Here is a 15,126-nt window from a genome sequence, read left to right as displayed (position 1 = left end):
AATCACCAATTCCTCCGTCCCATGGACTAAACGCGGCGCTTTCCCGGAAAGCAGGCAGCAGCTCTGCTTCAGCAGCTGGCACAGCACATTTCCAGAAATCCCCACAATTCCCGGGAATGGCAGTTAACCTCTGAGCAGCTGCTGCAGGTACCGCACTGGGTTTGGTGTTTATGAGCTGCAGTGATGCAGTTCAGCCCCGCTGGCACCGCAGCCTTTGCAGGAACCGCGAGCTGAACTGCGTCTTCCAGGCCAGTCCTGATGGGCTGCTGCGCAGCACTTGCTCCAGCACTTCCTAAGTGCCTGCCCAGCTCAAGGCCAGGGAAAAGTGACACAGCAAGAAAGGGTTAATGGAAGAGGGTTTCTGCTTTAAGATGTTTTGAATAGTTTTTATTTTTAGACTTTATAAAAGATGCAGTGAAAGCCTATTGTTCTTATGGTAAAAGACCTTTACAAAGACATCAATATTTCAAGTAATTAAAAATATCTTAACAAAAGACTTTGCTTAAAACTTGGCAATTTAACAGGCACTCCTCTCTCCATCTTTTATTCCCATCAGACCAAGGCCAGACTGTGATCCATGTATGCTGCAATATAAACAACAGGAATGTTATTTCTGTTCAGGGTAGTCTTGATGCACGTAAGATAGCTGGCATAGTAGTGAGTCCTGCAGTTCTCAGCATCAGCAGGTTTAAAAAAAAAAAAAAAAAAACCTCCAATAACTATTTGGCATTCTTCTTAATCACGAAACATACCATGAATTGTCCAGCCTATGGAAAACAGCAATTCACAAAACTCCCTTGGCAAGAGAGGCCTGGGCTGAAGTGCCCTAAACTGCCTGAGCTGGGAACCTCGGGGCTGAGGGTGTCTAGAGTCCCCTCTATGAGCATGAAACTCCTGAACCTGCCTAGGCTGCCCAGGGACTGGATTCACACATGGTCCTGAAGCGACACAACAGGCAAGTCTGTGCCATGTGAGACCAGCTGGAGGGGACACCTGAGTAAATTTGGACCTGCTGAGGCCAGTGAAGCTGTGGTAGGATCTCCACCAACACCTCCTGTCCCTGTGCTCCTAGTGGAGCTGGCAGGTTAGTAAACAAAGCAAGGTGCTGGGAGTGGTAGATAAGCGGCGAGTGACTGCTCAGCAGTGTAAAGACTGACTCGGTTACAGCTCAAACACAGGCAGCAGCTGAGCCAAGGACCAAGGCACTTCTAAGCCCCCTGCAGAAGTTTGTCCTCAGTTCAGGCCCCCACTCAGGCCAGTTTATTAAACTCATACTGGTAGCTGATGAAGAGACTGTGCAATAAACCATTTGCATGAAGGCAGATACAGTCAACTGTTTTCTGCTAAGTTGGAATAATAGCATACAAAATGAGATAGCAAGTCCTTTGGCATGGGCATAGGAGAAGCGGCTAGACAATATTTACTTAAGGAAACAAGTTAAAGTATTTTTAAGAAGTTGCTAGAAACTTAGAGCAGCACATGCCAAGAGCAGGCCTTGGCATGCAACCTTGTCGCGTTGTTTGACTGGCATGGAGACTAAATGTACTCTTGACTTGGGAATACATCTCCTTTCTAGACACAGTGTTTGGTCTAGAGGATAACACAGCATCCCGATTCTTTTCTTCAAGAAGCTTTTCAAATTGGCAAGGAGACCCTGGCCCAGCTGCCTACTCAGGCAAATTGATCTCCTGAGAGCAGCTCTCTCCCTGCTATTTCAGCCCAAGATAATTTTGTTTCTACAAAAGAACTTGTCTTCCTTCTGTTGAAGAGGAACTGCAGAAAAGCCAGGGTAGATGTGATCTATGTTTGACTGCCTGAACAGGGGCACAGTAAGAGAACAGCGTGAGGTCTGTTGAAATCAGTGTGTACTCAACAGCTAGGGCCTTGCCTGGGAAAGATTTAACCTTTCTGGTTAATGATTAAGCACTGAGTGACTGTGGCAATTCAGGCCCTAGGGTTTCATGTGCTGGAAGCCCTACTTCATCTAGCAGCATCCCTGATACTAATGCTGAAGTCCAGCCCAATTCAGGGCACTGTTCTCTTGCAAATGGTGACCTGAGCTTCAGCAGTGAAGTGGTTAAACACACACACAAAAAACAGAAATCCAACAAACTAAATAAAATATGACTGCTGTGGAAGCTTGATTTAGTTCTCTTGGGCACAAAAAACTTGCCTTGCTAGCAAAGCTGAACGGACTTCAGACTAGAGAAGAAGTATCCTACAGAGATGGTAGGTGACCTTAGAAGTTTTATGCTGCTGAGTAGCACTGGGTGCTTCAGCCTTGCTAATCTGGGTCATCAGCTACACAAATGGTTTCAGCACTTGGTTCTGGCTCAGGCCAAAAGCAGGTTCTAGGCAGGATTTGCTGTTCAGGTTTTATTGGCCTAACTTGGAAGTCAGACTAAATAGAACAGCTTCTTCAGGCCTTCTCCCAGCCAATTTTAATTCTCTTGTACAGAGTTTTATTTTTTCATAGATTATGATAAAAATGTTTGGTAGTGTATTTTCCTCATCTCTGCAAAACAGATGGCAAATTACCTGTTCACCCCAGGAAAGAGAACAACACACAGGGTGTTATTCTGCAGCCTTCGATAAAGCTTCCGGATGTGCTGGTCCAGCTTCTTCAGCTTTTTCCTTAGCTCCTGCTCCTGTGTAACAGAATGTAAGCATTAAAATCCCCTATTCATCTACTCTTATAGTGAGACTGGCCCCATGACACTGCCAGGGAGGCCAGCAGCGATTCTGTTTCTGGCTGCCATTTGGGAACACAAGGGCTCAGCAGCAGGGCAAAAACCTCTGTGCTGCTTAAATGGCACTGCCACTTCCTCCAGTGCAAACGAGAACTGCAACTAGATCTGTTTTTTCCTGCAGGGCTGCACAACTAGTCCGTTCTGCAACGCCCCTGCCCTCTGCTGCACCTGGGCACTCGCTGCCTGCTCCAAGGGACAGGCTTCAGCTCTTGTGCAGCAGCCCTTGCTGCCCCAGAGGGACTATGCTGGCTTGCTAGGTTAGGCAGTGCCCTGCAAGTGCCACCTTATCTTACTTGCTGTTATGTCTCTGAACTGCTTTGCAGCTTCTCTGCTCTGGCATAAGGAGATCACCCTGCTAGAGGCAGCTCTGCACTTAAGTCTGCTCAAAGTTATGCCTTCTGGTCCTCTGGGAAGTACCCAGGTCACTGTCATTGTCCTTCTTGCTAACTATAGTAAAGACAAGATTAGCTTCAAACTCACAAAATTTGATTGTTGCTCCTTTTCCACACTTAAGATGTCTCCTCTTTGCTTCTCATTGCTGTGATCCATTTGCCAAATCCATCTCCAGAGGTGACCTGGAGCAAGAGCCTTCCTGCTTCTTAGCCTACTCCCCGTCAGTGCCCATCTATTTATAACTTCAAGGGCATCCACAGCACTGTCTGGTTTCAGGAATTCTGCAGAACAAAGAGAAGAGCAAAATACTTTGCCGTTTCTTAACACGAGTAGGGCAGGACTAAAGGTGTGGAGCAGGAGGGGGATGAGAAACTGAAATCATTGCAATAAAGGAGATCCTCTGCTTGCTCAGGCAAGCATCAGACTCACAGATGTGCCAGTTAAATACCACATCCCTCCTGCTGTTCATCCCTCACCTTTTTAGAGGTGACCCCCCTTGTCAGTGAGTAGCTGGACAGTACCCTCCCCTCATTTTGGACTGCAACCAATTTCGGAACTTCTCTAGATGAAGGGTTTTTTTTTTTAAGAGTTTTCTTTTCAAACATTTAGTTGTAAACTGCTCCTTAAAGCAACACACAGGGTGCTTTCACTGTAGTATTTCAGATACTGCCACTTTGTGCATAACAAATTTCAGTTGCTCCTCTTGTGTCTGTGAAGGTTCCCAAAGGCTGCTGAACCAGTCTGAAGGAAATAAAGAGGCTGCAGGCAAAGTTACTCACTGAGGAAACAGCAGTTCCTGTGCTTTCCACTCTGGAGATCCCTTGGCAGGAACAAAGCTTGTAGGTCTTTCAGTTGGCTGAATTCTTCTTGCAAGTCTGTCTCTGTTAATGACTTCTTTAGACCCGCCACATAAATCACACCTTCATTTTCTACATCTAGTTCTAGCTCCTTTATAAGAACATCACAGTCCAGCATTGTTCCAGTGACAGGTCTCTGAACCTGGAGTGAATCCAACAGGAGTAGGTGGTGTTAGCATGTCAGTCTAAGCTCTGTGCTTTGCGGCACTATTTTGAATGACTTTTCTTTTTCCTCCTTACCAAAGCCTGGTCAGCTATTTTCTTTCTTTAAAAGTGTCATTAATGAAGGCTACCTTCAGATTAGAGACTGTGTGTGTAATGCAGACCTACTTTGTAATTGTGAGCCTTGGCTATACATACGGCATTTTAACACCCAGTTACTCAGCTTTTTATGAAAGAAAGATTAGGATGCTGAGGGCTACAAACCTGCCCTGGGCACTAGTGGCCTAGGGAGATGGGAACAGCCAGCCCAAACACTTTACTGCTACTAGAAGCACAGAATATGCTCCTATAAAGGAGGCTCAGCACATGCTATTCTTGAGCTTAGCATAACTTAGGCTTTTGCTGTTTGCTTTGTTTACCTTAATGCAGGATCCAGCTACCTCAGCTCCATTCAGACTTTCCACAGCAAGTTGGGCAGCCTCCAGCACTTCATACTGGATACAGACGTAGGGCTGGAAACAAGAGGACAGAGGAGATACTTCAGGCTTTTCAAATATATGTCTCCTCCCCTTTCCCAAGACAGATCTCAGTCCCCAAACCTTTCTATATACAATATATAACATTCCATACCTATATGTGTATATGTTGGCTATTAGAAACAAGTTTTAAGCAGTTCAGCAATTAAGAACACTAACATCAGTCTTCCATTAGGAGGGCCAGAAACTTCCAGATTCCCCACTGCTCAGTTTAAAGTCCTCTCCCCTAAATGCTTGTGCTTTTTCAACAGCTCTTGGTCACCCTATGCAACTAGCTTCAACAGTAAAAGCTGGGCCACAGGAGCTGTGTTTATTGCTCCTTGGGCAGAACAGCTGTACCTCATAGCCAATAGCTATGCTGCCAGGAGGGGGGAAAAAAAGGGTGGGGGTATTTACGTGTTTTGATTTCACATCTTTCCAAGACATTACTTCAACAGACTCTGCCTATCAGCAAGCTGAATACTGCAGCTGGTCCTTACCTGATAGGTTTCTGTTACTACTGTAAGACAGCGGATTGGCCCACACTTCCCAAATTTCTTCTTCACAGTTTTCAGGCAAAAGCCTTCATCAAAAGGACCTGCATAAATTGTCAGCATGTCAGTCAGCTTGATTCTCACCTGCAGGAACACAAATCAGAGCAGGAACTTCACAAAGCAAAGGAACTAAGTGCCTGTGCCCCCAAGTATTGTCTCTTTCCAAACTCAGCAATGAATATTCTCACTCAAAAAAAAAAAAAAAAAAAAAGGTACCTTTTCAGAAATTCCAGCAAGAAGGTGAGGTGCAACATGCTCTGGATCCAAACTGAACTGAATGATACTGAAAGTGGACAGGGGAACATCTTTTAGGGCTTGCTGAAGAATCTGTAGGGAACAGCATATGCAAGGCTCAAAGGAGAGCAGGGCAGTGGCAGAGCAAAGGATCAGAAACAAAGCTACTGAGCTTAATGCACAGCTTTACTTTTCATTACTGTTCAAGGAAGCCGTCAGGCAGAAATCACTTTGACTGAAAGTCTTCTCTACTGAGTCATAAGCGAGTGATACAGGATCAAAGCTTATTTCCAAATCATTAAAACAGATTTAGCTAACATGGTGTTATGACTATTGCTAAGATTACTGTTAGTCAGGTTTTTAAAATAGGAATCATTGCCCTCCCTGAACAAGATCTTTGAATTACTTTGATGCTTGCTTAGACCAGCCCACTCTAAGTCCATTCACCTGTTTGTTTGAAGAGCTCAGGTTACCCTGACACAAGCCAGAAGAGTCTGGTTCCTGTCTGCCCAAAAGGAGGGGTTTCTGGCCAGTCAGCTGCAAGCAGTCTAAAAAACTAGCAGACAAAAGCAAGCTATGAATCACACTGCATATCAATGTTATTAGTTAAAAGCTTTCAAGAAGTGCCTGTCAGTGAAAAATGGTACAGTTCATTAAGAGAAAATTTTAAAGAACATTCTTGTCTTCAACATCAGAAGAAGCCTAGAATATTCTTTGTGAAATCTAAGACACACTTTCTGAAAGTTTAAGAACTATTTTACAATTATCTCTTTCTCTGATGATACCAATTGCGTCTGAAAAAGTAGCACACTGCTTACACTAAGGACTCAGCCTAAGAAAAAACATGCATACTTGGGAGTCGTATTACCATGATCTGGATAATTGTGGAGGACCATTCTGCACTCTCTGGACTGTATTTTGTTGCAGCTGTAACGCAGATTTATTTGGTGATACCTCAGCCAGTCTTTCCATTGTCAGAAGCACCTCCAAGTTTAGCTCTGCTACCTTGGGGAAGGAGGAAGATCAGTAGTTGTCTTTTATTACAGCTAATTGTTGCTGTCCAAAATGCATGTGCTTTCTCTCTGAGTGAGTCACCTAGGCATATCACAGTGCAGAAGCACAGGCATTCACTTCTTGCCTTATTCTTTTCTGATGTCATTTTTCAAGCACGCAGCAATTATCTCCAGCACGTCCTCTCAGAAACCAGCAACACGAGAGACTCGTAAAACCCACTGAATCCCTGACACGACGTGCAAGTTCCCCACTTACATTTCTGAGTTTGAGTACTGAAACACTGGTCACTGTTGCCGATTATTAAGATTACAGGATATATGCTAAAAGTAACAAGCTGCCAAAACTGAGGTCTATAACACCTTTCATTTTCTTTTCTAAATCAAAAGTGGCTGGGTAGATTTTTTTTTTTTTTGTCCTTCTTGAGCGCAACAACTTGCGTGCTCAGTTACTAAAGTCTTTTAACAAAATGAACAGAAATATTAATTAGGTACAGCTACCTTGGCTGGTCCCTGCTCAATAAAGAATTGAGCTAATTCCAATGAGGCTCTAGCATCTTCTGTAGGATCATGTCCAATCTTCTGTTCACATTGGATCTCTTTCCTAGGGCATCAAAATTAGATGTACAGGCAGGTTATCTGTTTTCCCACACTGATGAACATCTTGTCTTTTCTAAACTGTGCCTTTTTTGGGCAAAATGCTTTCCCCTCTTCAAGAAGGATTTCAATTCAGTGCAGCAGCATTCTTGTGACATACTTCCCAAAGTTACTGCAAGAAATGTTTTTGCAATGTTGAGCAAGGCATTATTAACATGGTTTGACAGAAGCAGTGGTAACACATGGTACTCTGATGCATGACTATTTTTAATTTTACTTCTGCACCCAGACAGGGAGGGAACCTTCAACTTGGCCAAATGTGGAGTTGTAGCATATTAATGTTCACCTTACAATTAATGTTCACCTAACACTTACAGTGTTAGCACTGTATCACTAACAGATTATATGCAATAGCAGCTAGTACGCCGAGGAATACAATTAAGCCAGATATACTTTAATATCTTAGCTTTTCTTTCTTGGTAGCTGCAGTAAATACAATTTATGTGAGTTAGAGTGCCTTTGTTGCTTTGCAATTCAATAGTGTAGCTGACAGTGCTACAGACTTGCAAATAAGCTAGTTTTGTGATTAAAGCATGAAACCAGGACTCAACTCTGGTTCTGTCACCGCATCTGTTTGCCCAGAGACTAGGCAGTTTATTACACTGCCTGATCTTTCAAGGAGGCAGTAGTCTCTCTTATCGTGCTGTTTGTACAGCATTCTCCTTTCTTTTGAGTTTTAATGAAGAAAAAACGTGAGGCTATTGAAGAGCAGGGCTCTTTGCCTTCCAAGGTTAATGTCTAATACTTTCAATAACAATGAAGTAATAAACATACCCTAAAACAGCTTTGGCTAAAAATTTTAGCTTAAATCTTCGACCTTCATTTCTGGCAAAAAGCAATGAAGTATCAATAACACTGGGGTGGATCATCTGGAAAAGAGAAATATCAAGCTTTTAACATAACAACCGTCTCACAGAGCTGGGTAGTAGTTTCATGGCTACCTGTGCTTCTGCCTTTTCATTTCAGCTGTCAGTTTCTTATTGACAGATTAACTTGTCCACAACAATGTACAAGATGACAGGCGTAATGAAACAGGGTAAAGTCTCCTCCCTTCATTCCATCAGAAATATCCAGGTTAAAAAAATAAATAAAAATAAAAGAGTATTTATAGCTCAAGGATATTAGTTTTGTTAAATATAGAAAGGACTTAATGTCTTCTCATGACAGACCTATCAAAAGTACCTAGCTGAAGCAGAAAGGTAAATGTGCTGTTGCAACTACATCTATTTCTGGACAGACTCTTCCCCTTGGGTTCCGAAAGACACTGCAAAGTCTATAGATGTACAAAGCATCCTGCTCTTTTAAATACTTACAAACATAGAGTAGCGTAACAGAAAGCAATCCTCTGTTATTAACACGTGTTTACTAATAAAAACAGGAATTGCTTGGATGTTTTAGGTCTGAAATGAATTACACAAGTTTGGGGAAGAAAAAAAGAACATTCTTAAAGCATACTCACTTGCAAAGCTTGAAGATCAGCATTTAAAGAATGACCCACCAACACTGCATCATGTGGAAGCAGTCGTTTTAGCCTGGTTTGGATGTCTGCCAGTTTTGTTTTCACTGGAAGAAGCATTTTCCTTGTGATTCCTGAGAATCTTCAAAACAAAAGTTTGACAAGGCACAGGCAACGCATTAGCAACAGCATTTAGTGGAGGCCATTATAAGCAGGGCGTGTAAAATAAACTCAGTGTAACATACTAATGCCAGAATGCTACTTACTGCTTCCTGTGTAAAACTTCCAACATACTTGCAGGGATATTAAGCTGTTGTAAGTGCTACCATGGTTATTTCTACAGGTTGCTCTCAAGATTTATTCTTAAATGATGCAGTTCTTAGCCTCAGACAGCACAGGTAAGGAAACAGTGCAAGGCTGATGTGGAAGATGCTTCCAAGCAACCCGAAGGGACAGGCACTTTACCTAATGCTGGCCTGGACTTTGGAGAAGACAGGGCTTGAGCTTTGCCTGCTTTTATTATGAAACTGAGCCTAGAGCTCTGTGTGAGCTGAGGAGTTGCTCTACTCATTTTTTTTTTTTTACAGATGCACAAACTTAGCTATGGAACAGAGAGACCCAGACTTAGCTATGGAACAGAGAGACCCAGGCTGCAATCCCATATTCTTACTTACTCTGTATCCTATTTTATAGCCAGCAGTGAGAGTAATCTGTGCTTTGTATCACAACTTTTCCTGGAACACGGCAGAATGAATAGGCAGCTGCCTAGACACAGCAATGCCATGTAGCAGAAAAGTGCATGCTTAGCTTTAATTATTCTAACCACACAGAAAGAACTGTATTCTTAACACCGAGTGAAATGGAGCAGACAACCATGAACGTGTACAAACCAAAGTCCTCTGAAAGGTCCCATTTAACAGACTGGATTTGAAGGGGTTACAGATCTTAAAGATGAAGAAGTACAAAATGTCCATGCAGGTCACCTGGTGCGGTAGTTCACTATCCTGCTTTCAGGCTTGACTAGTTCGTTCAAGAGGCACCGACCCTGTGCATCAACTAAAGAGACACGAGTGACTTCATTCCCTTTGGCTGTCAGGCACTGTCAGAAAGAAGCAGATGGTGAATCAGCATGATGCTGCCACCCAGAACCTTGGCTGACACCTGCCCTGGCTGCAGCCAGCACCACTACTAATAAACTAAAGGCTTCATTTTAATCCTGAGAGACCCATTAGAAGCATAGCAAACAAACAGGCAGGTGCAATGCAGAAAGAGCCATTATGAAGAAATAACAATTCCACAGAATCAGTTCATACCCTGCACCATTCAGCTGACACTGAGAGCCTCTTTTCCAGAGAAGCTGTGCAATTTCTAAACAGAACCTGGGCTGCCTCTTTAGTCACTCACAGGTGATGCAAATTCAGCATTTCTGCAAGGTCAAAACTACACTTAAGGGAGGGTTCTTCATCACAGCAAGCTGTGAGAACTGTGAGGAATAAAGGAAAGGTGTGTGTGGTAGAGAGAAATCCTTCCCTTACCAAACCTTGGGAAGGGCTTGGAGGAAGATTTCCAGAACAACCTCAGGAGGTTAGTGCAGTATCAGGGACAGACATGGCAAATCCAGCTGCTGTTCTAAGGGTCAAGGCACTCTGCTGCACCCCACAGCACAAAGGTTCTTTCTTTGCTTCTGATCTGCTTTCTGAGCCCTTCCCCTGGCTGCATTGGCACAGGTGCCACCAATGAAGGAACTGCAGTGGTTATTAATGTGTCAGAAGTGATTTAGCAAATACAGGGGGTGCGGGGCTCACTGTGTAACAGCTATTAGGAGAAAGTGCGTGGCCTTACAGAGCATAGTCGAGCAATTATCTTTACCATTTCACAATCAAGACCAAAGAGGGGGCTGCTGTCTGTCCTCTGCTGATCACACTCTGTGTACATATAGCCCTCATATCCAGGGGAGCCTAGAATGAAAAGATAATGTGATTAAGACCCGTCCTGTATGTAATTCATCACATACATAGGCAAGCAATAGAGATGAATTTGGTGGTAAAATGGACATAAATTATCAAACATGCCACTAACTGTCAAAAAAATGAGAAAAAAATTTCTCAAACTGACCTTTCATGGGGTAATCATTTTTCTTCAACTCCTCCAAAGTTAAAGTATAGCTAGTCAGGCCTCGCTTTTCTTCTCCGTATTTCTGGATAACAGGATCCCGCTGCATTTCTGAGCTGTTAGTAGCACGCTGGCTACTAGTGGAAGTTGAACCTGTAATAAGCATTTAGAAATCAGAATTATCTGTGAAGCTCAGATAGTGAAACCTACTTGCAGTCAGTTTTCTCCATTAGTATGGACACTAGGAGGCTGAACCTTTTGAAGGAAAACACTCCTTGAAGCAACGAACTATAACTCAGGATACCTAAATATTACTCCCAGTCTAGCTACTGGCACTATTCGCTGATCATGGGAAAAATCAAGTCTCTGTGCCATATAGCAGCAAGAACATCCTTTCCTCACAAGCATGGCAGCATAAATCTCTTTTATTTTGTGAGCCGTAAAAGGAATTCTCATTTTTTTAACCTCTGTGAAATTCTTTCCAGTAATATTAGGGCCAAATCTGTTAAGAACAGGCTCACAAATAAATACTGAATTGTCCCCAGAATCAAGAGGTGTGTGAAGTTGATACCCTGCAGGGATTTCTGCAGTTTACACTTGAAGGGAAATATACCTGACATCTCAGATCTGTGACTGCGCAGTAGGTTTTACAGTCCAGATGCTACAGGACTTTTCAATACAGAAAGTAACAGCTGTTCATTTTCCCATTTAGGCCTCGAATTCAATGTTCTTTGTGTTACGCTTCTAAAGATTTCAATGAAGTTCTCATTGGAGTCTCTTGCAGGTTTTGTACAAGCCTGTAGGATTACAATCACCTCTATAAAGAGTATAAAAATAGGAGATCAGTTGTCAACACACCTGTGTGTTCTTAAGTTGATTTGCTACTCAGTATAACAACCACCAAAAAAAAAGCGCAACTACCTAGCTTGAAACTATCTTAGATCTCTGTCTTTCACTAGACACATCTTAGAATAAACTGATCATAAAATGGGTAATGAAGCATCAGAATTTTGCATTAAACATACTGAAAACTTTCCTTCTGCCTTTTGTATTTGCTTGTAATAAGTCCAATAGAGCAGATGATGAACTAGTTAGGGTAACTGGCCTCATGGTTTAAACCGTTATGTGTTCTCCTTTATAAACAAGTTTACCACAGCAGCTTGCTGGGATTGCACAACACACTTAAACACTAAATTGCTCTGGTTGGAAGAGATCACACAAAACCCAGCAAGGTACCTCGTGCAGTGTTTTGAGGATTCAGGTTTGCTTCATCTCCACACAGGTTGGCTAGGAAGCCAGCTGAAGAAGGTGGTAATGTAAATCGCTGGAAAGGGAGACACATAGAGATTCTGAATCATAACAAAAAAAAATCAAGTGTTGCAATAATAGAGATGTCTATTTCTAAAATGCACAATTTGGAGAAGAAGAATGGAATTATAACTAGAGGAAGCAGATTTCTTCCTTCAGAAATGTTGGCTGTAGCTCAGAAAATTCATAATTATATGAATAATATTTTGGGAGAGTGGGAGAAACATGACAGAAAATACAACTACTAAAGATGAGATTTTTCAGCTCATGGAAATAGCATAACTATTGAATTTCTGCTCATACATACTTAGAATAAACTCCAAAACAACCACGATATTTTTAATTTCCTTGACATCTTAAGATGATGCACACCTCACTGCTAAGGCTTCAAAGACATAAGTCTTTAAAAATCTCTGAATATCAAAACTTTGATCTGTGCTCTGAGCTGACAAAAGCTACTAGTAGATCTTCTCATTATCTTGCTTTGTGATTCAAACTTGGCCATTTCCTGCTTGCAAGCTAATAATTTCATTGCAGTGATTAAACCTTGGGACACGGCTTCATGACTAGAAGTGCAGTAGGCAACAACACAATTTTGAGACTTACATGCCGGAACACTCTTCTGAGGTGTTTGAACTGTAAATAGAATTTGTAGAAATGGAGTTGGCTCATCTCATGCAGAACAATAACCACAACCCCAGCCAGGTGGCTTTGGTGATAAATGTGGCACCAGCTGCAATTTAAAAAAGGAGGAAAAAAAATCAAAAGAAAACAATTATCAAATACTCTTTAAAAACAAACCTGGAGCCAGTCCAGCTTTCATGTCAGTCAGTGGCAGAGCGCCAAATGACTTCAATGAGAAGAGGCTTTTATAGCTTATCTCAACCAGCCACATATTCCTGGAGACAATAGAGTAAGAGAGACAAAGAGAATAAATGGTAGCTGAATTCTGTATCAGTAGCATTTCAAATTAAAAGCTGCCCCATCTATACACATCAGAGTATGAATACCTATAAATAAGTTCAGCTGTAATGATGCAGTATAGTCAACAAAACAGATAAGTTACTTTATCAAAACAAAATTTCACAAAATTATTTTCCAATCAATAGTAAAAATCTAAGGTGAGAGCACTTTTGCCTAAAGTTTTAACTTTATTTCAAGTTTGGTTACGTCTCACCATTCTCTTCCCATCCAAGGTTATATACCCTTAATATGCCCCTCCCTCCTACCCTCTTCCCTTCCAAGAATGAAAAGTTCAGGTTAAGAAAGGGCAAAGTGATTAAAACATTTTCCCCTAAGCACTCTATAAAGTGTTTCAGTTACTTCTGACAAGGAGCGTGTTAATATTTTTAACATGATACTTAATTTTTCACAGTATGAAACTTTTGTTCCATAAAACATTTAGTTTTTGACAACTGCATGAAAGAAAATTATGAATCCGAGTTTTGTCAGCAGAAGAATCCTGGTGTCTGCCCAGGTCTAACAGCCCCGTATCAGCACTGGCACACGCTCCCGATGGCAGCCTGAGCCAGGCAGGAGCCAGGGGCCTTCCCGACGGGTTGTACCTGGGCTGCGCCGCGTTGTGGCCCTTCCCCAAGGCCGCGTACTTGAGCAGCTCGTACACCTGCTCGTGGCTGATCTCGCAGTCCTCTCCAAGCAGCGCCGCCGACAAGCGCGACGGCTTTTCCTGTGAAAGGGAAGTGCTGGTAAAGAAAGGGGACGGGAGCATCTATTGTATGAGGAAAGACTCAGCGAGCTGGGCCTGCTTAGCCTGGAGAAGACTGAGAGGGGATCCCATCAACATGTTCAAGTACCTGAGGAAGATGGGGCCAAACTCTTCTTGGTGACAGCCAGTGACAGGACAAGGGGTAATGGGTGCAAATTTAAACACAGGAAGTTCCATCTCCACGTGAGGAAGAACTTTACTGTGAGGGTGACAGAGCCCTGGCACAGGCTGCCCAGAGAGGCTGTGGAGTCTCCCTCTCTGGAGATCTTCCAAACCCACCTGGATGCCACCCTGTGCCACGTGCTCTGGGTGTCCCTGCTGGAGCAGGGGGCTGGACTACATGACCTCTAGAGGTCCCTTCCAGCCTCAACCCTTCTGTGATTCTGTGAAAGGTTTTATGCAATCACACAAATTCATGGAAAAGGAAGGGGATTACATGGTAAGACAAAATCATTAACTATTTAAGTACAAAAAATACATTTAAAATAGCATTTTCTATCATTATTGACAAAAGTTTCCTTTGAAATGGGACTTTTATTTACTAACTGGTATATTAAATTTACTAACTAATATTTCAGTAACCCAGATGCCTTAATCTGAAAAACACATTTAATAAGGATTAGCATAGGTAGAGATCTGCACCAGGGAGACTCGGGGTCACTTCATTTGCGAGCAGGGTGTTCTGCTCTCGGCCCCGCTCGCTGCTGTGCAGCGCTGGGCACCCCAGAGGGGCTGCCGGCAGCCTCGCTACCCCGTTCACACCGCGGCCCTGCTCTGGCAGACAGGCTCGCCGACCCCTGCAGGGGAGAAAAACAAACAAACAAAAAATTTTGCTAAAATCCAAGGAAGCGGCGGGCAGGAGGCCCGGGGAGATGGGGCGCGGGCGGTACCACACGGGGCCGCCGTCCCGACGCGCGGCTGCTGCCGAGAGGTACCACAGGGCTGCGTGGGCCTCGCACCCGGCCCGGCCCTGGCGGACGGACACGGCGGCGCGCCGGGAGCGCCGACGCCCTTCACACCTACAACCTCCGTAACCACAAGCGCCCCGTGCCTCGGGGTCACCTCCCCGCGCCTCGCGGCACCCCCGGGGCTGCTGCCTCCCGCCGCCTCACGGCGGGCCCGGTACCGAGGGGCCCAGGCCGCAGCCGAGCCCCTGCCCGAGGCCGCTCTCACCTGCGCCGCGGGCGCGCGGGGGCCGGCGCCGCCATCCCCGCGTCGCCTCCTCTTGGCGGCCTCGCGGGCCCCGTCCCCGTCGCCGCGGAGCCTCTTGCGCCCGTTCACGCAGCCGCCGCCGGCCATGGCCGCGCCGCACGCGCCGCTTCGGCACGCCACTACCCGCGCCTGGCGGCGGGCGCGGCCTCCTCTGGCACGGCAGCGCGCGCAGGCCGGAGC

General features: G+C 44.2%; 1 protein-coding gene across 1 annotated transcript; it reads right to left on the bottom strand.

The window, feature by feature from the left end:
• Window positions 1-358: 358 nt before the first annotated feature.
• On the bottom strand, window positions 359-15,033 carry REXO5 (RNA exonuclease 5). The gene is made up of 19 exons (XM_088529391.1): window positions 14,908-15,033; window positions 13,574-13,695; window positions 12,615-12,741; window positions 11,937-12,024; window positions 10,704-10,853; window positions 10,458-10,546; window positions 9,572-9,687; window positions 8,592-8,730; window positions 7,907-8,001; window positions 6,977-7,079; window positions 6,334-6,470; window positions 5,913-6,021; window positions 5,448-5,558; window positions 5,178-5,315; window positions 4,582-4,674; window positions 3,923-4,142; window positions 3,231-3,424; window positions 2,539-2,648; window positions 359-584 (listed from the first exon to the last, which is right to left on the bottom strand). The coding sequence occupies exons 1-19, from the start codon at window positions 15,031-15,033 to the stop codon at window positions 518-520; spliced, it is 2,334 nt and encodes a 777-aa protein (XP_088385517.1). The 3' UTR covers window positions 359-517.
• Window positions 15,034-15,126: the final 93 nt, after the last annotated feature.

The sequence above is a fragment of the Tinamus guttatus genome, unplaced genomic scaffold (assembly GCF_059628265.1).
Source record: "Tinamus guttatus ecotype Peru unplaced genomic scaffold, ASM5962826v1 Tinamus_guttatus_pri_ptg000330l, whole genome shotgun sequence".
In the NCBI taxonomy this organism is placed as follows: Eukaryota; Metazoa; Chordata; class Aves; order Tinamiformes; family Tinamidae; genus Tinamus; species Tinamus guttatus.
The sequence above is the reverse complement of the archived record's forward strand: the minus strand, read 5'-3'. Positions and strand labels throughout refer to the sequence as shown.